We start from the raw sequence: 24533 nt of genomic DNA, 5'->3' as shown, positions 1-24533 counted from the left end.
CTGCGGAATGTGTGCACAGTTCACATCTACTCAACATCAGTTGCTTCACCTCCACACCACATTGCTTTTGGGGTGGGGGTGGGGGGTAGGATTTCACCATTTGTCTTTTTGATAAATTGAACCTTAACCTGAATTAATAAAGGAGTTTCTTTCCAGTTTCCCAATATTACACTGAAAAAGTAAATTGCATCCCTATTTCCTACCCTTTTTCTAGTGCAATCAATGCTTGATAAATTGGTTTGCTAACATAGGGTGAACCTAGGAAGCCAACTTATTCTGTGTTGGGACATTACTCCATTTTTCTCTCCGGCTCTTTCACATCCCTACTTGAACATAGAATTGAATATGGGACCTTTGGAATTCAAAGAAGGATAAATATTAAGACATTTTAAAAATTCATTCAAACCACCTCTCAAAGCCCATTTTGGTACTCTCCATTCTGGTAGAGTTTTGAGCCCAATTTCAGTAGAAAGTGCTTATAGCATCCCACTCATTTCAACCTGGAATACTTACAGGCCCTCCAACTTCCCTCTCCAGTACATTAGGCAGAGACAGAGGCTGGCCTAAGGTCACTCACTGATCTTCATGGTTGAGCAAGAATTTGGACACAGATATGCTTAGTCTGAGTCCAATATTCTAACCACAATAATAATAATAATAATAATAATAATAATAATAATAATAATAATAATAATATCTTTATTGTCATTGCCCCATACTGGATCACTGAATGGAATCTATTGTAACACAGTTGGCTGCTAGAGTTGCCATTGCAGCAGCTACTTCAAAGGACAATTGTGTTGTATGTTGAGCGTTGAGAAGTTCCAGGGCGACAGTATTTTTTGGATTTGGTTTCCTTTGGATGATTATCAAGGGTGGCTTATAATAAAATATAAAAGTTGAGCACAGGTAGAGGCACAGTGTAAATAGTGCCTTAGCTCACTGCACTGCAAAACTATGCTTTTCTCAAAACTGCACCTTCTCTTACACAAGTCACCTGCATTACCACCTCCTCTGCGGTGGAGCAAGGTCTGCTCTCTTTTCTTCAAATAAGTGCATTTTCATCAGAACATTCTCAAGATGAAGAAGCAGTTGACTAACTGCTTAGTTCCATGACAGCAACACACTACTATTAACACTCTCTTGTCAAGTCCTGGTATAGCCTCAAGACAAAGGCTAGTTAACTATGAATAATCCATACTGGTTTTGGAAACCCTTAACAATACTTCTCTGGCTGGTTAGGAAATTCTGTTCTTCCAAATGCTGATGGAATGCAACTCCTGCCACCGCTTTGAGGTTTCTCCCCTCCTTTACAATCAGCGGTATATACATTTCACAAAATAAATAAATAGTTACAGTAGTTTAGGAAAATCTGTCTAGAGGGCCCTAGGTGCCACATTCCTGTTTTAAATGCACCCCAGTGACCACTTGAAAATTCAAACAGTGTATTCCACTATCCATTAATAATAATAATAATAATAATTTTTTATTTATACCCCGCCCTCCCCAGCCAAGGCCGGGCTCAGAGCGGCTTACAAGCAATAATAAAAACAAGTTGAATGATTACAACTTAAAAACAAAATTAAAATACAACATTAAAATATTAAAATATAGCCTCATTGTAGGAGGAGAAGGAAAGGAAAAAAGAAAGAGAGGGAGGGAATCAAATTGGCTCCAAGCCAAAGGCCAGGCGGAACAACTCCGTCTTACAGGCCCTGCAGAAAGAAATCAGATCCTGCAGGGCCCTGGTCTCATGAGGCAGAGAGTTCCACCAGGCCAGAGCCAGAGTTGAAAAGGCCTTGGCTCTGGTTGAAGCCAATCTAACTTCCTTAGGGCCTGGGACCACTAGGGTGTTGCTATTTATGGACCTTGAGGCTCTCCGTGGGGCATACCGGGAGAGGCGGTCTCGTAGGTACGAGGGTCCTAGGCCGTGAAGGGCTTTAAAGGTCAAAAGCAGCACCTTAAATCTGACCCTGTACTCTACCGGGAGCCAGTGCAGTTTGAAAAGCACTGGGTGAATATCCTCCCATGGCAGAGACCCCGTGAGGAGCCTCGCTGCAGCATTCTGCACCCGCTGGAGTTTCTGGGACAGCTTCAAGGGCAGCCCCGCGTAGAGCGAATTACAGTAGTCAAGCCTGGAGATGACCGTTGCATGGATCACTGTGGTCGGGGCGGGGCGGGAAAGGTAAGGGACCAACTGCTTGATGCGGCGAAGGTGGAAAAATGTCACCTTGGCTGTTGCTGTAACTTGCACCTCCATGGAAAGGGAGGCATCAAGGATTACACCCAAACTCTTAACGGAAGGCAATGGCACTAATTGGGCCCCCGCAAGAGAAGGGAGTTGGTCCCTCATCCCCATGCCATCCCGACCCAGCCATAGGACCTCTGTCTTTGAAGGATTTAGTTTCAGTCGGCTCCCACGAAACCATCCAGCCACAGCTTCCAAGCATCTGGTCAGTGTGTTCGGGGCCGAGTCGGTGTGGCCATCCATCAGCAGGTAGAGCTGAGTGTCATCAGCATATTGGTGACAGCCCAGCCCAAAACTCCGGATAATCTGGGCAAGGGGGCGCATAAAGATGTTAAAAAGCATCGGGGAGAGAATTGCGCCCTGCGGCACTCCACACACTAAAGAGTGGCGTGACGACATTTCCCTCCCTAGTGCCACCCTCTGTCCCTGACCAGAGATAAAAGAGCACAGCCAGTTACGGGCTATGCCCTGTATCCCCACGTCTGCGAGGCGGTGGTCCAGAAGATCATGATCGACCATGTCAAAGGCTGCTGACAAATCTAAAAGGATCAGCAGTCCTGACCTGCCTCAATCCAGTTGTCTACGGAGATCATCTGTTAGGGCAACCAGAGCCGTCTCCGTCCCAAAACCAGGACGGAAACCGGACTGAAATGGATCTAATGCCGATGTTTCCTCCAGAAACCTACGAAGCTGTTCAGCAACCGCTCTCTCAATTACCTTACCCAGGTATGGAAGATTTGAAACTGGGCGGTAATTGGATAGGTCTAAGGGATCTAATGAAGTTTTCTTTAAGAGTGGACACACCACTGCTTCCTTCAGTTCCCCTGGGAATGTCCCAGTGTCAAGGGACAAATTGATAATTTCAACCAGGGGGGTCCGCGCAACATCTGGACACTCCCTAATCAGCCAAGACGGCACCGATCAAGGAGGCAGGTGGTGGGTTTACCAACTTGGAGGAAGTTAGTTAGGAAGGAGCCAGCGCATTCCAACATGCATTTGTAGCCCATCCTTTTCAGGGCGGGGTGGTCTGGTTTCAAATAAATCTAGACTTCAGCTCCCTTTCTTTCTTCTTTCCCTAGAGCCTTCCCCCATCCCTTTTGTACTCTTCTTGAAACGCTTTGCAGAGAGCAGAATTGCTTTGTCGGTGCAGGCGGGGCGGGCAAGGTGCCCAGCGCAGAGTTCGTCGTCCTCTGAAAGAGAACAGGCGCCCGCGGCTCCTCGGCTCCGCTGCCAAGGGGGAGTGGCAGCGGCGGCGTCGCGGCTCCAAGGTTGCCGCTGCCCGGACGAACCGCGAAGAGCCGCTTCAGCTGCCGGAGCCCCTGGAATGTTGCAATCTGCCTCCTGCCTTGCATCGCCTCTCTCCTGCGCCCCTCCGGCCAATGGCTTGGCCAGACCCAAGCCGCTGGCCAATCGGAGCGTGGCAATTACCATACCTCGGCACAAGGAGCCAATCGGAAAGCAGGCACGCTCAAGGGCTGCGGAATATCCGGAGAGGCGGCTGGGCTGCAGCCCCACAAAGCCGGAGGGACGCGGAGGAAGCCTCGCCTGGACCATGGACGCCCAGAAGCACGTGGCCAACTTCGGCGCGGGACCCGCGAAGCTGCCGCTGCCGGTACGTGCTCCGCGGGGGCTCAATCCTGCAGGCAAGATGCGCGGGGGGGGAAGAGAATTTGCACTGCGCAGCCCGATCCTATGCATGTGCCTTCGGAAGCCCGTGTCGCCGTGGCTGCGGTCCTGTATTCACGTAACCATGGAAGCTGGCCAGGCTTGCTTCCGAGTAGGCTTGCGCTGTAAGTTGGAAGTAAGCCCCACTGCGTTGGAGGTGCGCGCTTTTTGGTGCCCTCGGGACGGGGGTTATCTAGTTCGCAGCAGGAGCTGCGGATCGTTGATCAGGGAAGAGACTCCCCGAATCAGCATTCCACAATGCTAAGAGATGTTGCCAAAGGGGCGTGCTTGTGTGCTTGTGTCCCCGTCCTCTCTACGCTGTTATGTGAAAAGATCAACAGCTATTACACTGTGGAAGCGATATCTCCAAGGGGCAATTTGCAAGTGTTTGCTTTAAGTGCAGAGGACATTCCCGCATTCTCCCGTCGGAGAGCTGCCTCGAGACGGGTGTTAGCAAGTTGTAACAAAGGAGGGATTTTGCATTCGTGGTTAAAGTGGAGCAAAGGGTGAGAAAGGCTGGGGCTTTTAAAAAGTGCTGTACAGGATTCTTGTCAAGTACGCTAATTAGCTGACAAGTTCGCACTAGCTCGCCTCTTCATATCTTCGTTTATCTTGCTGTGCTGGCGTCTTCTATTCTGGCAGTGAACTAAAGAGCAATTGCTAACGCCTTGCTCTTTCAGGTACAGTAGTAGAGGAGGGAATATGTATTTTTCGAGGCTGTCCCAGAACATCTGGCAATTCCCCCTCTTTTTAACTCCCAAAGCCTTGTATTGGAAGAGTGCAAAGCGCGTTTTGTCTCTGACTCCCACTCTCTTTAAAAGGACATATGTCTGTTTTAAAATGTCGAACCTATGCTCCCAGATCTATTATTGGTTACCCATTTTAACTTCCTATCGCTCCTAAACAAATGCTTTGCATGGCTTTTATTACAGGATAACGTTTTGTTGAGTTGTAACACAAGGGCCATTTCAGGGGTTTTAAGAACAGTACACATTCTCTTTCTGTGGAGGTGTGTCCCAGCAGCTGTGAAAAAACTACCTAAATTCCCTCCTTCCTTGCTCCAACAGCTGTGAAAAGGAATATAGTTTGCTTGGTTTTTTTCCAGTCGAAAAAGCTACTAATATCAGAGCTCATGGAATAAAAATGCTTACCCCTTTTGTTTGTGTGAAGGGCTGGAATTAAAAGAACCCTTTGTTTACCACTGCTGAATAAATGCTTTGTGAACATGTAGGACAGAAAAACATTTGCAGATATCCTAGTTTAATGTCAGGGGACTGGAGAAACAGATTTTATACAACATATGATAGTAATATGCTGACTGTAAACTCATCTGCTCAGAAAGTTACACCAGCATCTGCCTTGATCCAATCACATATGGGAGAGGTTTGGCTCCTTCTCAGATGTAAATTATTTCTCCAGCTTTCCGTAAGAATTGCATTCCTAAGCGCTTTAGTTAGTTTAAAGCATTCTTGTGCATTGTTCTCTTTTGGACCTGGGAAGCTGCATGGACATAGCCGGGGGGTGGGGGTGGGCAGCTGCCCTGTCCTAATCAAGTAAATCAATAAAAATATTTTACTGAGGTTCTCCCTCCCCCAAAAAACACAAATCCTGGCTAAACCCATGGGAAGCTGTGAGGTTGTTGCTACTTTCTAAAAGACTGCTTTAGAAGTCTGCAGCAAACATTTTCATTTGAATTAATCTTGATACATAATATTCTGATAGGGATGTGAACCTTGTGGTCCTCCAGATGTTGTGTGATTCCAACCCTCATAAGCCCCAGCCCATAGGGCCATGGGAGATGGAAGCTGTAGTCCAGCAACAGTTAGAGAACCAAATTGCCCATCCCTAATAACATGAGTTTGATACCTTTTCTAATCAAAGGATTGTGCATTAGTGTCTTATTGTTGTGCTGAATCTGATTAATCAGCTGGAAAGGAACTTTGATGTTCAATAGAACTTGTACCTAAACACATGTATATCAGTGGCTATTGAAAAATGCCTTTATTTTTCAGTGTTTTACTGGGGAAAAATGGTGCCCAGTGTTAGTAATGCCAGATCTGATCTGTCCAAAATGCTGTGCATGAAAATGATAAATTAGGTCATTTATTCCAGCAGTCTTTCACATCGGTGCAGAGAGAGAATGACTCTGGATGCGAGGTGTTTTGTTAATAACTCATTCCCGGTGTAGGACAGTGTACCTGAAACACTGAACAATCTTTGATTGGCTGCTAAAACTTTAGCCATATTGAAATAACCACATGATCCGATCCTGTTGAATCTGTCTTTTTTAAAGTCTTTATAAGAATTCCTTTTTATTAGAAATATACAAGCTCAGAAAGCATAGCTCAAAAGTAGAAGGTGCATGCCCAGTGTGCAGAAAGTCTCTGGATGTGTTTTTGGTATCTCCAGTTCTACAACAGCAAAAGGAAAAAGAAACAAAAAAGGATTAGTTGATAGAAAACAACCTGGTATAATTATGTCTGCCCATGCTTGGATAACACATACACTTACAAATGATTCTATATAGTAACTAGGATTTGTGAGATTTGACACTGAAATGTCCACAATGATATCGAATTGATTTCTTTTGTAGGTATTGTTAGAAGCCCAGAAAGAGTTGGTGAATTATAATGGCCTTGGCATTAGTGTTCTTGGTAAGGCACTCTTACTTATTCTTGATGTCTTTTTAGCATTTGGAGCTTTTAATTGTATTTTCTAATGAACACAACAAGGAAGAGCTACACATTTAAATGTAGGCATTCCCAGTTTGAGAATTATCCTTTCTGAAATATCTCTCCAACTTTTATCCCACCCTTGCACCAATGAGCTCTGGAAAGCAGATGTCTGCAGGGGCCAGGGGTGTTCATTTTCTCTTGAGAAACTGCAGTTGGTTCAGAGTCACCCAATGAACTTTGTAGCTGAGCAGGACTTTAAACTTTGGTCTTCCTGGGCCACCTGCAACACTCCAGCTACGGCTCTGCAACACCAGCTCTTGCTATTTCCCTTTCACTTGTCCAGTGAAGTGAACTGAGGATCCAGCTCCCTTTGCAGTTTCTACCCCCTTTGGTACTGAAACAGAAGCTGTCACCCTGGTCTAGCACTTTCCTCAAGGTTGTAGGAGCTCTGATATACACAGCTGTGCTGCCTAAAAGAGTGTTCCATTCATTTCAGTGGAGGAAGCGGACATTTGCACACAGTTCCTGCACACACTGCCCTTCTGTCTCCATTGAATAAAGGTGGATTAAAAGATGGCCATTTTATAAAGCCAAATTTATTTTAGTGATACGGTTTGTTTTGTGTCATTTCTGATATATTTATTTTGTTGCAGAAATGAGCCACAGATCATCTGATTTTTCAAAAATTGTCAAAGCAGCTGAAAAGTGCTTGCGTGAACTCTTGTAAGTGATCATTTTTATTCACATTCTAAAAAAGCCTTTAATCTGAAGACATAGTAACTAGTACAGTTCCCACTCCATGTGTAATTTCCTTACAGTAAGTTCATCAAAGTGTCTGTTTTATTGATAAGGACACAAGACCAAATACTTCGTGCTCCTGTTCTCAGAATGATTTGTTCTTAAAAGGTTGCCAGCAGGTTCGGTTATTGCTTCTAATATTGTATTGGCAAGTTCAAAATACATGTAATACTTGCAACTGTAGCACAGTACCATGGTGTGGTGATCACACAGGGTCCCTGGACGTTTAACGGTCTATTGATCCCTGTGCCACCACTGTGATTGCTTCCCCGCTGCCACCAACCAGTTACTCTCTTCCTATACCTTCCTAATACCCTCTAACTGATTATCTTAACTGTTTGACTGACTCCTCTTAACAAATTCTCTCACTCTTTCACACCAGACTAGCCCAACCCACAGACTTATCTTCTCTGTCTCTTCTAACTCCAGACTGTCTTCTCAACAACTCTAACTCTCTAAAAACCTCTGTGCTTAAAACTTGCACACTTAACTCTGCCCCCTGGGTTTCCATTGGTTAGTCATTTTACAATTAGTTAACCCTTTTCCTATGAACCCAGTATGATGTCACACACATAGGAGGGCAAACGCCACACATGGGTTAGATGAAGATACGGGATATTTGCTCAAGTTTGCTCTGAAGAAGTCAAGAGTAGGCCTTCCTTTGTGGTGTTTTGCCAACGGCTGTCCATGCTTGAAGACTGGAGCATGTGACATGTCTGAGATCCACAGGGCAGCCTAGAATTCTGCCTAGCATATCTGGGAGCGGGCTTCAAGTGATGCTTCACAAACAAGAAATGTCAAAGAGATTATCGTATTTTTTGCTCTATAAGATGCACCAGACCATAAGACGCACCTAGTTTTTGGAAGAGGAAAACAAGAAAAAAAATATTCTGAATCCCAGAATCCGGGACAGCCAGCAGGATCGCTGCGCAGCGATCCCACTGGCTGTCCTGACTTATGGGAGAGCCGCACACAGGCTCCGCGATCTCTTTAAAGGGAGCGCTGAGCAGAGCCTCCCGCCTGCATTCGCTCCATAAGACGCACACAAATTTCCCCTTACTTTTTAGGAGGGGAAAAGTGTGTCTTATAGACCGAAAAATACAGTAGGTACTTTTTTGCATGTATCTGGTTATAAATTTTGACTTCCGCAGTTCATTCTGGAACAGCATTGTAAGATTCCTCACTCTGCTAAAATTTGTTCAGCAGCACCAAGCACACGCCTAGTTGATTATCTGTAATTTTGCATTGTCATCAGTCATCCGACCGCATCACAAGGCTTTCTTCTTCATGTTGTATTAATGTGATTGGTCCAGTAGCAGCATTTATAGAGCTTCTGGAACTTAACAACTTAGAAACATTTTTCTTATTTTCTTTGGAAGCTAAACTATGTAGACTATTATATCTAATGCTTATTAGTCTGACAGAGGGTTATACTGAAATACTGTGTATCTGTTGAAATACTGGATAGTAACTATTTACAAATAATGTAAAACATTTTAACAAAAAAGTTTCATTGATCTATAACTGATATTTTCACCAGGGATCTAATTTGGAGAACAGCAACTGTCAAATATTTTGAATCCTGAACTGATAGTATTGTTTCATTTTCCCGATACTTCTTTGCACAGAAATATACCAGACAACTACAAAGTGATTTTTCTCCAAGGAGGTGGATCTGGACAATTCAGTGGTGTCCCACTTAATCTTATTGGGCTAAAAGAAGCCAGGTGTGCTGATTATGTGGTTACAGGAGCTTGGTCAGCAAAAGCAGCCAAGGAAGCAGAGAAATATGCCAAAGTGAACCTTGTTCATCCTAAACTCTCTAGTTATACAAGTAAGTAAACTTGCAAACTTCAACATTTGTGAAAGCTAAACTGTTGTATGTACATTTTCTTTCCTGCTTACTGTTTCTGTTTTTTATAAAAACAAACTGTGTGTGTATTATTTACTACAATCCTAAAGAGAAATGGGTCCCAAAGTATGAAAACTGGTTATCTCATTATTGAAATGCAGCCATTCTTATGATTTGGCCTGGATAGGAAGCTTTCGCTGCTGCTTCCTAGCCCTTGACCTTGACCAGCTTTCTTAATGGTCTTTTAAAAGACTGCCGAATTTGCACTGCTGGTACCTGTGAACCCCTTCATGAAAAACTAACCGCTTCTGCACATTGCTTTTAGGGGAGGCTAAATCTGGCTGTTAAACTCCCATCTTGGCCCTCCCCCCTTCTGTGGGCACATTACATCAAAGTTATTGGACCATGTATGGGTAAAATTGTGCGTGGGAGAAAAAAGAAAACAAAAGTTTACGAGCCTGGGAAAATCAGTAGAGGGAGAGTGAGGATCAAAGCAGAAATGCAATTTGACAAGAGTGCTGGCCTGGAAGTACCCATGCATGATGAAAAAGAATAGGGCAACTTGCTGTATCTATGAAACACATCTTGTTCTACCAATTCAGCCAAATGCATGATGATATTGTGTGTCTGCTGTGCAGTGCATAAATTAGGGTTCTGCCCCCGCTTTCAGAACAGCTTATGAGACTGTGCAAACATTAGGTAAAGGAAAGAGACCCTTGGACTGTTATGTCCAGTCAAAGGCGACTATGGGGTGCGGTGCTCATTTTGCTTGTGAGAATGATGGCGAGGGTTTTTTTTGGTAAGCAGTGCAAGTAAATGCGTGTCTACTTGCAAGCAAGCCCTACTGAATTCAATGAGGCTTACTCCCAGGAAAGTAGAAGTAAGTTTAGTTGAACTCAGTGAGGCTTCTGCATGCACAGATTCCACTTAGACCTCTGAGTGGGGAAGCCAATGCAACTTGACTAGTAAATCACTTAAAATACTCTTAAATTAGGGACGCAGGTGAGCCTAGGGCTTGCCGATCGAAGGTCGGCGGTTCGAATCCCCGCAACGGGGTGAGCTCCTGTTGCTTGGTCCCAGCTCCTGCCAACCTAGCATTTTGAAAGCATGTCAAAGTGCAAGTACAGTCATACCCCGGGTTACAGATGCTTCAGGTTGTGTTTTTTTGGGTTACGGACCCACCGAAACCTGGAAGTACCGGAACAGGTTACTTCCGGGTTTTGGCAGTCGCACATGTGCAGAAGCGCTGAATCGCAACCCACGCATGCGCAGATGCGGCGCTGTGGGTTTTGAATGCTGCGGGTTACAAACATGCCTCCTGCACGGATCACGTTTGCAACCCGAACGTCCACTGTAGATAAATAGGTACCATTCCTGTGGGAAGGTGTGCGCTGCTCTGGTTTTGCCAGAAGCTGCTTAGTCATGCTGGCCACATGACCCGGAAAAACTGCCTGCAGACAAACGTCGGCTCCCTTGGCCAGTAAAGTGAGATGAGCGCCGCAACCCCAGAGCCGTTCTCGACTGGACTTAACTGTCAGGGATCCTTTACCTTTTTTTTTTTTAACTCTTAAATTAGTTGAAAATATATTAAATATATTATATGGAAGTTTATTTAATTTTTTTATTAAATTTACTACTTTCTTAAATTTTAAGGCCCTCCACTGCCACAGGGAGCCTTCACTGCTGCAGTGAAGTGCGGCACACCCTCTGCCACCATGGGGAGGTAGTATGGGACCTTATGCTGCGGGGGAGTGTATCGCACCCTCTGCCACTGTGGAGAGGTACGGCGAACCCTCTCCCACCGTGGGGAGGCCAGGCAAGGCCCTCTGCTGCTGTGGGGAAGTGTGGCACACCCTCCACCACTGCAGGGAGGTTGAAAACCAGATATCGCCCAGCCCTAGTGCCAGGTTGGGGAAGCCTGAATTATTATCTAAAGCACGACTGGTTAACCTGTGGCCTTTCAGCTGTTGTTGAACTACAATTCTTACCATTCAGAACCATTTGTTGTGCTGTCTGGGGCTGATGGGAAATGTAGTTCTTGATACATGTGTAGCTTATGCATGTCACCATGGGGAAAATGTCTGTAGCAGCAACTCCTACATTATAACACAGCCATTTGCAAATGCTGTGTTGGTGTTTGGGTGGGTGAGTAGCCTGTTAAGTTCACAAAATACATTGGCATCAATGAGGATTAGCATGCATCATGGAGATCAGGGTGTACAACTTATGGCTTACTAGATTTGCCGGATCCCAACTCCTATTAGCCTCAGCCAGCATACCAATGGTTCAGGGGTGATGGAAATCATAGTCTAGGAACGTCTGAAGGGCCACAGGGGCCTCACCTAACTACCTTATTACGCCACAAAAGATTACTTTCTGGCTTGAATGTTGAAATGATTTTGAATGGTGTCTGTTTTTAGCATCTTGAAAGGAACCTGGTATCCTGTTTGTTTAACACACTCTACTACTTCCATGATGAGAAAGCGTGGTGGGTGGTGGGTGTTTTTTTGAAATTGGCCGTTTCTCTTTTGTAGCCATTCCAATAATGAATTAACTTTGCTGGCAAAGCAATAGAAATTTGTTGAACTAGAGTTGCTTTCAGAGTTCAATATTTAAAGGAAAGTTGTATCTCATCGGACTTCTGAATCTGCTGGCTGGGAAATATTTCCATTGTTTCTCTCTCTGTTGTCTTACCTGCTTCAGAAATTCCTGATCCAAGCACTTGGAACCTTAACCCCGATGCCTCTTATGTCTACTATTGTGCAAATGAAACGGTTCATGGTGTGGAGTTTGACTTTGTACCTGATGTTGGAAAGGCAGTTTTAGTGTGTGATATGTCATCCAATTTCCTCTCCAGGCCGGTGGATGTGTCTAAGGTAAAGTTCCAAAAGGGCAGTTTGTTCCTTTGCATGGTGTAACCTAATATCTCAAACCTTGGTTTGCTCAAGCTGATTCGTGTAATGCTTTTACTCACTTGTTCAATGAGCATGACTAAATTTGATCCATTAATTTCAATAGGTCTGCTCTGAGTAAAACATATTTAGGATCACATTTAGTTATCACATGAGAAGGACCTCCTGAGAGTATTTCACTTTCAGTATATGCATTGTTAAGTGATTTAGCTTGCTAATGTTTCACAGCAGTGATCTTTTCCTTTATTTGTGTGTATAGGAACATACAGCAGTATGTGTTCTGCTTATACAGTCATACCTCGGAAGTCAAACAGAATCCATTCTGGAAGTCAGTTCAACTTCTGAAATGTTTGACCTCCAAAGCATGGCTTCAGATTGGCTGCAGGAGCTTCCTGCAGCAAATCGGAAAGCACAGAAGCCCTGTCAGACATTCGGCTTCCAAAAGAATGTTCAAAAGCCAGAACAGTCACTCCTGGGGTTCAGTTGTTTGGGAGCCAAAATGTTCGACTCCCAAGACATTTGGGAGCCGAGGTACGACTGTAATGTACAAATGAGTACATGGATTTTATATCCATTTCCCCTTTCTTTTCTCCTTCCCACTTCCAATGTCAAGTTTGGTGTAATCTTTGCTGGTGCCCAGAAGAATGCAGGCTGTGCTGGAGTTACAGTGGTTATAGTACGTGAGGATTTGATTGGCTTTGCGCTCAAAGAGTGCCCAACAGTGTTGGACTACAAAGTGCAAGTGGAGAACAGCTCACTATACAACACTCCTCCGTGCTTCAGGTAATTTTGCCACAGTGCAATATCCTTCATTTTGCTAATTACTCGGAAGTTTACTATGCAGAGCAGAGGTTAGGAATGTCCAGTCTGTGGGCTAAATTAGGCCCACCAGACCTCTCCATTTGGCCCCCAAGGCCATTTTGGTGAAGCCGTGGCCACCTGCCCTATACTAGATAAAGACATGACTGGGCCAAGTGGAAGTTTGCAGACATCTGCAAATGGTGCACAGTGCTTTGCAAACTCTGACAGTCAGCTGATGATTGCATAACGCCATGCATGGCGTTTTGCAAACCCCAGTGATCAGCTGATTGCTGCTGATTTGGTGTACAGTGCTATGCAAAAACAGGTTATCTAATGTCATTGTGATGTCAGGCTATTGGACAGGTGGCTGTCCGAACCCACTGGATAAGGGGGATAAGGTTCCGCCCCAAGCTTTTCCAGAAAAGAAAGCTACTCCAGGAAATAAATGTGAGTTGGTTATGTCTCAGTGACATAACCAAATTTTCCCAGTGAAATAAAATATCAGGGTGGTATAAATTTTAGCAGAGTCTCATTTTCCTGAATTGGTCCTCAGCGGGACTGACTACAGACTTGAAGATACCCTTGACATAATGCTTCTTTGGACTTCCTATCTGCTGGCAGATAGGCTTACATAGCAGTAGTGGCTAATTCATTGTTGTGCCCTTGATGTAGTGTCACATTGCGGCACTGTGCGAAAACTGCAAAGATGGTCATGGCAATGCCAGGTCTGCTTCTGATCATGGTCTGAATTGAGCCGAGAAATTCTCTGCCCATAGTTTTAGTCCCTTCCACTGCCTACACGCATCTCTTGACTTACCTGTTTCAAGCTGAACTGGCTCAGGTGATTATTTCCCCAGACCAAAATCCCAACCAACAACCATGCCTTTTCCATTTTAATTGTCATCTAGGCATCATGGTTACTAAATGGAATTTAATTAGCAGTCTGGATGCAAACAAGGCAAAACTGAATAAAAGGTTACTCTCTGTGTTTCTGAATTGCTGACAGCAGTGAAGTTGTGCTTTTGTTAGTAGGGTAATTAGGAGTTAATAGTTAAGAGGTGAGTGAGTGTATGTGTGACTACTGAACCAAATACTCTTCAGATCTACTGTGTGAGCACATGAATTATGTGAATGGAAAATTTTAGTTATGCAAGCAGTTCCTACAACTTCTTTCTGTAATAGGTTAGGAGTATAAAACAGGTATTTCAATTTTTTCAGGCATTTAAATCCCCATTTCTAAAGGTCTGTTTCAACTTCATAGGATGTACTGATGGAAAAATGTTATGAATGTTACCTTGCAAGGTGGAGAAAAACCATATCAGATGCAGGAGTTCAAACGGATCTCTTAGTATTTAATTGTGCAACATGTGTCTACCACGTACAATAGGCTGGTGCCCCCCCAACCCTTTTCCATCACTAGAAGTTTCATACAGATTTTATTCACACATGCCAAAAGTTACTTATTCGATAGTGAGTGTTGGCAGTGTTCTGGAATGTTTGGAGTATTTTAGCTTTATTTCAAATAATTTTATATTGCCTTTTAACTAAACATTTTCAGGGGGGGTTTACAACCCCATCAGAAAAGCACCATTTCCTTCTCCCTGACAAGCCCAACACAAACATTGCAAGGATTTTAAAATTTGGAAATATGGCTATGCCATATAACATGATTGGTTGTTTCTGTCTGGCTAAACAGAAAAACCAAGAAAAGCTTCTCTGCAAAGACAAAAGGGGGTGTGGTGGAAGGGAAGAACGCATCATTATTGATAAAGTACCCTATTTGACCAGTGGTGAGTTTTGCATCTATTGGTCATTTTTGGTGCCTAGTTTAAGTCCTTCCCCATTACATTATTCTAGTAACCTGAGTATGGAGTGAAAGGTTTACATGCATGGAAAATAATTTCAATTAAGAAAAACTGAATTCTCCTTGAAGCCATAACTGCTAAATTATCAGTAGCTTGCATAATAATTGTATACTGTAGTAGGGACATAAAACTCAGGGCAGACAATTGCAAACTTTTAAACTTCATTTTTTCTTATATATTTGTAAACTAGTTACCCATTTTGTATAACATTCCATATTTACAGTGCTGTAAAATTTGTAACCTGCAAGTTGGCTGGATGTTTCTGCCTTGTGTTTGCTTCTTGAAAACAACATGTGTCTTGCAAGAGATTGACCAAACTCTCTTTCCTTTTTTCGGTAATTCTGACTGTTTCTCTTTCTTCTCTGTGCAGCCGTTAGTTGGCTGGGGACCTGACCTGAATGTCCATGAGCTGCTGTAGTGAAGCACTGAATTAAATTATTCCAATACGGATCGTTTTAACCTCTTGCCAAAAGGAGTCCTGGCTTCCTGACGTTAATCTGCTGCATGAAGATTAACAGTGCTCCCCCCCCCCCCGGGAGAAATCGCATTTCCTAGCTACAAGGATTTCCCTGATATTCAAATCTATGACTAAACCTGCTTTGGGGGTGGCATGGAAGCTTGCTATGTGGCTTTTAAAGTGGGTCAGTCTATTACGCCCCCTGCCCCCACTTATTTAGTGAGTGTATTTTTGTGGATCATAAAGGCTTATGTGAAATTCAGTACAGGATATAATGAACCGGTACCAAACTAGCTCATACAGGAATTCTCTGAGTGTGGGACACTTTTACAACAGGTGTGCAAATGTAGAGAGAAAGAGTGATGTGGAAATGGAACAAAATAGCTAAGGAACAGGAATGTTTTATATTTTAGCCTTATTGTCTGCCAAAGACTTGTGCTGGTTTGTGTTCTGGCATCAAAGTCTGTCCTTTTGTCTGGAAGGTGGATTAGAGCCCCCATACCAGCTTCAACACAATTCACGCTCCACATTGGAACACTGATTTCTGGGCGTTCTCTGCTTCCTTAATGCTCATGGCTTTTGTGTAATGTCCTGGAAATGGGGCATGTATCTGAGTGACTTACAGATTTGTGTGATTCTGGGACCAAATCCAGGCACTGGCATAATGGAAGCTTTACAAATAAAAGGCCCACGTTCCTGCTTCCAAAGTAGTGATCAACCAGAAGGTCCCTGGAGAAGGCAGGCAGCTTAGAAGGACACTCCTGCATGCCAGTTGAATAGGGTAAATGATGCTTTTCTGCACATGGGGACAGTAAAAGATCAGATGACTTGGGTGAGCACTGTGAGATGCAGTTGGCTCAGGCTATTTGCTTACAATAAGCACTGTTGATTTAGCAATAATCCAGCTTGGTTCAGTAGGAGCAACTTCCTAGTTAGCTGAGAATCTGAGTTGGGAATCTCTGCCTTGAATTCACAAGGTAGTCTTGGGTCAACATCATCCCTCAGCTCCCCACCTGTAATATGGAGGTGATGCTATTCATCTTCCTTGCATTCAAAATGGCAATCCTTACAAACAACACTGTAATGTACTTTTAACAGTCTTGAGCACTATTTGAATGCTTAATATTAATAGTAGTTATATTAATATCTAGGATTATGGCTATTAGCTTTTTACAAGCAGTTTAGTATGCAAAGTGACATCCATGGGAAATACCTGTGATCAAGCAGAATTCTCTCTTTGTAGCTAAAATCACAGACAATGCTTTGCATTCTGATTTTCATTCAGTAGCTGTCTTTGGAAAAGTTTGTCAATGGCTACATGAAAGCAGCAGGACAGTATTGTTCTTACTGGCTAGTGCAAAAAAGAACAGCTCAAGGTGTAAAGGTTTAAGTTATTTTAAATAGGAAATAGGTTTGATGAAAATGTTAATGCTGTCGTATCAACAGGAGGCCAATGCCAGCAATATCTTTCGCAAGTTTGAATGGCTTCTCCACCACTTGAGCCAAGATCCTTTAATTTGACCAGCATTTCACAACTGGATCTCTTGTTGGTTAGACCATAATTTCAGCAGTCATGACAGGGCCAATACAGATGAAGAAACAATGGGAATTTTCAATTTTGCCCTAGCATTATATCTACAACCTCCAATTGTCTCTACGGTATTGTGTTCCCAGAGCCCTGTTAACCAGCAGCTAGATTCTAACTAGAATACAAAGTATTATATAGGAAGTTCTCTTGCTTTGGCTGACAGGTTTCACTTGCCGTAAAATGATGCTTTGCCTTTTTGCATGTGATTTGGCTTGCTTGCTTGCGCCGTTTGAAACAGGATGCCTGCTGACACCTTGGCATGGCACACTTCTGGTCTTCATGGGGCATACCAATTTAGATGAGGTACTGGGTGCATTTGTGAGTTTATGCATTGGGGACAGATGACTCTGTCTCTTCCCTGTCCCCCAACACACTCTCTTGTTGGTTTTACTTCTCTTCTATACCATGTAAGCAAAACTTGCTGTTTTTGTTATTGGGACATGAACATAGCATTGCAAATAATTGGTGCCTCTTCTCTTTTGATTCCAGTATCTATATCACAGGCTTGGTCCTGGATTGGGTAAGAAACAATGGCGGAGCTGCAGCTATGGATAAGCTTAGCCAAATGAAGTCACAGATGATTTATGATATTATTGATGGATCCAGTGGATTCTACGTGTAAGTTGTCCTGACTTTTACCGTTGTTACTGTGCAGTGCTATCTCAGAGGACTTCGTCTATATAGGACTTTACCAAATCTTCCACACAAGCATTTGTGGAAAACTAGCATTTGAGTGAAAAAGCTTGTAGCCTTGCTTTCTCCCAGGAGCGGCAGCTTCTGGGTGTGTGCATATTGCGAGAGGACTATGCCATGCTAGAAATCACATGCTTTGATGGTACGTTATCTGTAATATTCTAGTTACAGGTAGGTAGCCGTGTTGTTGAAACAAAATAAAAAAAAATCCTTCCAGTAGCACCTTAGAGACCAACTAAGTTTGTTATTGGTATGAGCTTTTGTGTGTGCATGCACACTTCTTCAGATGCACACGAAAGCTCATACCAATAACAAACTTAGTTGGTCTCTAAGGTGCTACTGGAAGGAATTTTATCTGTAATGTGTTTACCTTCATCCTACCCATCTCATAACTTCTAGCTTGTTAGTTCCATTTAAGTGAGATTATAGCCAGGAGAAACTTATTTTCCCCCATGGCAGCTAATATGGTTTTTGCCTGTGGCCAGCCAGCTGTTTAGGAATTCACAACAAAAGTTGTGGCCATTATTATGATGCAGTTGAGCTGTATGCATCTTATCAGTACGTACTGCTGTATTTTGTGCAATGCTTTTTGACTGGAGGCTGTTTACCTGTGAAATGCCACCTAAGCGACGAAGTGCCTTACTGGGCAGAGCAAAATGTGAACAGCTTTTCAGTGCGCCAAGAATCTTATTTCATCATGCAAACTTGCTACAGTTTGTTTGCATTGCATGTCTCTGCTGTATGCTGGTGTGAAACAGTGAAATTGTTTTTTAAATGTAGAGTGCCTGTTTGTTGACTCCTTTCAACCACAAACAGAAGTGGCCTAAATTATTTAATACCCATTCTCCTTTTCAAGTGTGAATAGGGCTTTGCTATCAAATTGTGGCAATTGGCTTTTATGCATGTAGATGGCTTAGAAGTCTATTTGGGCATTCAGTGATATATAAACTAAATAATAATAATAATAATAATAATAATAATAATAATAATAATAATATCACATGGGCTTCAGAGTTCTTGTGGTTGAGATTGTGCTGCATCAATTGAGCCAACTGCAGGCTTGCATGTGGCTTCTTGGTAATTGTAGCTGCAAATCTTTTGTTGAATTTCTCCTGGATTTGATGAGAATTAGGTGGAAGACGAGTTTAATATAAAATGATTTGCAGTACGTTCTCCTTCCAGTCAAGCAAAAGAGTCCTTCAGCCTTGCCTCTTGCCACTCTCTCCCCAGTGTGGTGCTGCTGCCTTTCTGTGCATCTGGGAAAAACAAAAGCTTCATTGGCTTTCGCCAGCTAGAGGAGCCTGTAGTGGAAAAGTACATTTCTTGTGCTAAAAAAATGTTTATTTCATAAAATTTTATATGCCACTTGTTTGTAGAAAACAGCAAAGCAGTTTAATTTTGAAAGGCAACCTGCCAGCTTCATGTATTATTTTCCCTTGGTGCTTATTTAAAAGTTGTTCAGACACACACATACACACACACACACATACATATACACACACATGATTCAAGCATCTTTGGCAGGTGTGTTGAAGATCTTCACACATAGGGACACATAGTCTTCTCACATGCCAAATGAACACCTGCCAAGTGTTCAGGAGCAGGGGCATGGCTGTTGCCCACGATGGCGCATGTCTAGCCTTTGCAAATGCCTCCATGCATTCTTTCAGCATAAAGGGATGAGGTCATCTGACACTTCCCCATGTAATTTCCGTGTAATTATCTTTCAGGTAGCCCTTTAGAGTTTGCAAGTAGAACTGATTTCTGTGGCTGACAAAAGATTATGTCACTGAGAAACATAGGATGGTAGTCCAAAAGTAGACGTCCAAAAAGGAATGAACACGGCTATGTTAGGCCCATTACTTTCAATAGGTCTGTTCTGAGTAAAATTTAGTTGAATACCACCTACAATTTAGTTCATTAATATGTACTCATTTGATAACAAGCCAAAATATGGCTGTAATCATATTTCTGTGAAATTTTCAGGTGTCCTGTGGAGAAGAAGAGCAGGAGCAGAATGAATGTTCCTTTCCGGATTGGCAGCATTAAGGGCGATGAGGCCCTGGAAAAGAAATTCCTTGATCAAGCTACAGAAAACAACATGCTATCCCTGAAAGGGCATAGGTAAGAGAGAAGTCTGTGAAGAAGCTTTGGCTGAGGTTGAGTTACAATGTGACGGAAAGAGCAGTAGGAAGTGAACACACAAAAATGAGAGGCATTGTCATTTCTCAGAACTGTGAAAAAATACAGGTTGTATTAGTGCTGAAGCTTAGCTGTGCTTCAGTGTTGTCTGAAAAATCCCTTATATGTGTGACTGCACAATTTTATAGATATTTTTCAGTTTTTAAAAACTGAAAAGCCGTGTGATAACCAAACCAATTTTTATTTAAGTTTCAGTTTAGAGTCTGGATGCCCAAATTGTCAATGAATTAAGAGTCCATGAGCAGAAATGCCTTATTTGTGTATGATATTTATAGTAAATATTTGACTAAGGTGATAAGTACTGTCACCATTTCCCCAATCTGCTACTGCTTAAGCACCCTATTTTGGCCATTGGTCATCTACCAATCTAGTCCAGGGTTTCAGATGGAAGACTTCCCCAGCCCCATCTGGAGACACAGGGAATTGAACCTGCAACCTGCTCCATGCAAAACATGTGCTTTACCTCTGAGTTAGGGTCCTTGGCTTCTTGGCCTACCAGCCAGGAATCACGTAATACTGTGCTATGTGGTCACCTGGATTTGGCTATCATGCTCATGTTCTGCTTCCTGGTTTCCCTCAAGCATCTGGTTGACCATTGTGCATGCTGGGCTTGATGGGCCATGGGCCTGATCCAGCAAGCTACTACATTCCGTAGACCCTTCCATTTTGTTTTGTAGAAAAGCTCAAATGCTGATATAAACGTTTCTGAAAATTTAGTTTCCTTCCAGCTCCGCCCTAATTATTACATAAATGAAGTTATCTTCTTTCACAGTCCTGAGAAAATACAGTATCTTGGTCATTCCTTTTAGTTCACTGTTGGAGTTGTATCTCCCCACCCCTGTCTTGTACTGGGGCTGGTCTTCCTGCCTCCCGCTTTCCTCTTGGCATCTGGTGTGGCGATGCTTGCAAGGTGATGCTTCAAAATAAATCTGTCACTCTGGTCTAATTATTGCTCCCCTCATGCAATCTCAGACTCACAGTTCTTCTGTTCATGCACTCTTGGAAGAACAGAACGAGGAGACTTCTTTTCAGTTTGTATGCATCTAAAGCATTGCTAGCTAAAGCATTGCTGTCTTTAGAAACGATCCATTATTCTCAACAAGATGTGCATGCCTCTTGCTAGCACACACCAGCCTTCCCCATCCACATGTTACTGGACTCCAGCTCCCATCAGCCAGCTACCAATGTGGCCAGTGGACAAAAATGGTGGGAATTACGGTCCAGCAGCATCTGGAAGCACCAGGTTGGTATAAATTTAGGGTGGACAACCTCTAGACCTGGAGACCAAATGTGGCCCTCAAGTATTAAAGGTTTTATGATCTCTGGCTCATAAATCCAGTGGTCTAGCAACACTTCCACTTGTAAAAGGTAAAGGACCCCTGGATGGTTAAGTCCAGTCAAAGGTGACTATGGGGTGCGGTGCTCATCTCGCTTTTCAGGCCAAGGGAGCCAGCGTTTGTCCACAGACAGCTTTTCAGGTCATGTGCCCAGCAGGACTAGACTGCTACTGGTGCACAGAGGACCGTGACAAGTGCCAGAGCGCACAGAAATGCCATTTACCTTCCTGCTGCAGCAGTACCTATTTATCTACTTGCACTGGTATGCTTTTGAACTGTTAGGTTGGCAGAAGGTGGGACAGAGCCCAAGAGGCTCAGTGGTTTAGACCACAGTGCCACCTGCGTCCCCTCACTTCCGCACTTCTGCCTGTGCCAGCCTTTAAACCAGCAGAGAAAACAGCGCAGCTCCTTCCCTGGAAGCACATTGAGGGTTGGTTGCACATAAGGGGCAATAAAATACTCATGGAAGCAATAAAAAAATCAGTGAAGTAAGACATTTACTTGAGCAGGTTGCAATATGCAGCATTTACTTCATCTCGATAGAACAAAGGTACATTTAAAGTCCAAACAAGAGTCTTCTGTGCTCTGCATGTTGCCGGTAAGAGAAGAAAAGCAAGACTGGTTAAAACCAGCTCTCTGGGTCTCCTGTAGGAACTGCACATGTCCAGAAATAAGTTCCCACAATCAGTATCTGCTTTGGTAGACTAAACAATCTGTGAAAACTGCTTTTTGAATCTTCTTTCTGTTTCTGGAAATGAATGGCTCTCAATCATTCACCCCAACATCCAGGTCTCTCTATCTGCCCTTCAGGGCTTACCACTCCACACTCGGTCTTTAGCTGCCACACCGCCTTTCCAGGTCATGCTCGTCACTGTCCCTGATTCACAACTTCTTTGAGTGCTTTTGCCTTGCCAGAATGTTCCCTTGTACTCTGATAAGACCTCTGGCTTGCGTAGTGGAGGACAGAGTGGGGTGTGTGTAGAAACTAGCCTGCTGTTCAGAGGTAGAAGGTACACTGGAGGCTCCGCCCGCTTTTGCCTCTGGCCTTGCTCACCACTGGCGTCTTTCTCCAAAAAGGCTTGCCCAGAAAGGAATGCAGCCTTTGGGCTGAAGGAGGTAACTTTCCCTTTGATATAAATGAATGTTCTGTACTACAAAAAGAATATAGTGCACTGGTGAAACTGGGGGACGCCCCAAATGTACTGTTTCCCTGCATTTCCCCTTATTCTTTCAGATCTGTGGGAGGAATCCGTGCTTCTTTGTATAATGCTGTGACAAGAGAAGATGTTCAGAAGTTAGCAACATTCATGAAGAGCTTCATGGAGAGGCATCGGTCATGAACTCAAATTAATTAGTGTTGCCCCTCTTGGAAATAAAAGTGTAATGAATTGGAAGCTGGTGGAAATATTTTATATACTAAAACTTTCAATATCACAGTCAAATTTTGGAAACCAATAAAAATCCCAGTGTCTCTTGCATCTGCCCAATATTCAAAGTGGTTTTGGCTGTAGAAGATCCAGGCTTGCTTGTCCCTGCACTTTGAGAATTGACCCCAGTGTTTTATCACAGTCCTTAGAGGTATGCAGTTCATTTGGTTTTTTTAAGTGGGTAGGTAGGGAGATAATTCAGCAGCCTGAAATAAAATAAAATGTACTGAGGATAGAGGTAAAAACATAGAAAATACATTTTGGGGGGTTACAATCAAATAATAGATCTTATTCTAATTGCCCCTGCTGAAAACCTTGCAGTTCTTGCTGTCACCTTATCATCTTGATCTGCTAAAAGAAATGACACAGTAGCAATGGTTAAGTGACCATGGCAGGGACAACAATAGAAGAGTGGTGGGTTAGAGGGGTTGTAGAGATTAGTATTGCATACATGGCAACTCTCTGAAATTGTTGTTCTCAGTGTAACGGATCTGACAAACAATCCATCTTACGTAAAATATTTTCCTTGGTGCCTGTTTGTTACATTTTCCTGAGGTTAGTCTCCTCCTTAAGCGTGCCATGTACTTAGTATGGTAAGCAAAGTTAAATACAGTGGTACCTCTGGTTATGACCGGGATCAGTTCCGGACACCTGGCCGTATCCCGAAAATTTCGTAACTGGAGGACCCCTTCTGTGCACACATGCGGCGGCACAGAGCGCTTCTGCGTTTGCCGTAGCCATAACCCAAACATTCCGTAACCTGGAGGTTATGCAACATGAGGTACCACTGTATTTAGATAACATTCAATGGGAACAGATTTTATATGTTTAATAATTCCAAGTACACCTCACTAGTGCCTAAGGGAATTACTCGCAGTCATCCTTTGTTAACATCAGGCCTTAGTTTTTGAAGCAGGAAGCCTGTTAAGTTTTGCTGACTTTGACCATGGAATTGTTAAACGCACACTTAACTATACTGTCGTGCAGTTCCATCCTCTGCTTTTAAAATACTGAACTACTTCTGACTTAAAGACATTTACATTTGGCACCCTTCCATTCTACAGCACAGAAACCAAAATCACTTTCTTTCCCTGTGCCCTCCTGCCTGTTTTGAAACCAATATTGCCTTCACGTTCACAAGATCCCACACAATTCCCCCCAATGAACGTTTTTGTTCAGGGGCCATGTCACACCTTTTGTGCCTTCTTGGAAGATGCACTCGCAGCAGATGGAGGCCTTGCCTGTTCAGGAATCGAGGAAGCTTCCTTTCCTGAGTCAGACCATTGCTCCCTCCAGCTCAGCATTATCTGCACTTTCTGGCAACAGATCTCTGGAGTCTCAGGCAGTCTCAGCCCTACAGGGACACACTGGGGTTGGAACCTGGGACTTCTGCATGCCAAGCAGATGCTCTTCCACTGAGCCATGACCTCACCCCCCCTCGCTCATCATACATAATTCTGTTGTGTGTTTTTTAATGACCTGTACAGAGATTGTGTCCATGTAGGACACAACTGTCGTGTATGAAATGGCCAACACTCTTAACTTGTGAAAGGAAGGTTCAGTTTATTGTCCCCTTGCATTCTATTTCCTGTTCATACTCTGGTATAACTTACCCATATGCCCAATAATGTTTCCCTTAAAAATAAATTTTAACCAAAACTGTTTATTTCACAAAGGCTACATTCATTAGAGCATGACATTGTTGATAGAATTTGGCCACCTGATCAGTTTGTTTCTCAAGATTGGATTTCTTAGAGCCACGGAGACAGTTATCAATTTCTTGTACCCTTTCATGTACACTTTAATAAAATCATCATCATAATAATATTAAGAACAATCCTTTTCCTGGAGTTTTTACTTAAAAGTATGTGGGTCAAAATAGGAGAAAGTGTCCTCCTGCTTTGTTTAAAATAACCAAGTTTTTCTTTGTGTATACTAAATTGAAAAATAATAAAAGTCTTTTAAAGTACCACTGGTGAATTTGATGTTGTTTGTTTTAACTCTGAAAACTCA

General features: G+C 43.2%; 1 protein-coding gene across 1 annotated transcript; it reads left to right on the top strand.

Moving 5' to 3' along the window:
* Window positions 1-3733: 3733 nt before the first annotated feature.
* PSAT1 (phosphoserine aminotransferase 1) lies at window positions 3734-24221 on the top strand. The gene is made up of 9 exons (XM_053408145.1): window positions 3734-3860; window positions 6507-6567; window positions 7242-7311; window positions 9015-9220; window positions 11942-12114; window positions 12764-12933; window positions 17351-17479; window positions 19541-19678; window positions 22328-24221. Exons 1-9 carry the CDS (start codon window positions 3801-3803, stop codon window positions 22431-22433), a joined length of 1113 nt encoding a protein of 370 aa, XP_053264120.1. The 5' UTR covers window positions 3734-3800; the 3' UTR covers window positions 22434-24221.
* The last annotated feature ends 312 nt before the right edge of the window (window positions 24222-24533 follow it).

This window comes from Podarcis raffonei, chromosome 11, assembly GCF_027172205.1.
Source record: "Podarcis raffonei isolate rPodRaf1 chromosome 11, rPodRaf1.pri, whole genome shotgun sequence".
Lineage (NCBI taxonomy): Eukaryota > Metazoa > Chordata > Lepidosauria > Squamata > Lacertidae > Podarcis > Podarcis raffonei.
Note: the sequence above shows the minus strand (reverse complement) of the source record. Positions and strands in the feature narration are given on the sequence as shown.

What these genes read in the sequence shown, in the direction of transcription:
- PSAT1 (XM_053408145.1), top strand. Translation starts at nt 3,801, where the DNA reads ATGGACGCCCAGAAGCACGTGGCCAACTTCGGCGCGGGACCCGCGAAG. An exon ending in CCGCGAAGCTGCCGCTGCCG is followed by an intron (nt 3,861 to 6,506) that starts GTACGTGCTCCG and finishes TTTCTTTTGTAG; the next exon opens with GTATTGTTAGAAGCCCAGAA. An exon ending in AACACTCCTCCGTGCTTCAG is followed by an intron (nt 12,934 to 17,350) that starts GTAATTTTGCCA and finishes TTTTGATTCCAG; the next exon opens with TATCTATATCACAGGCTTGG.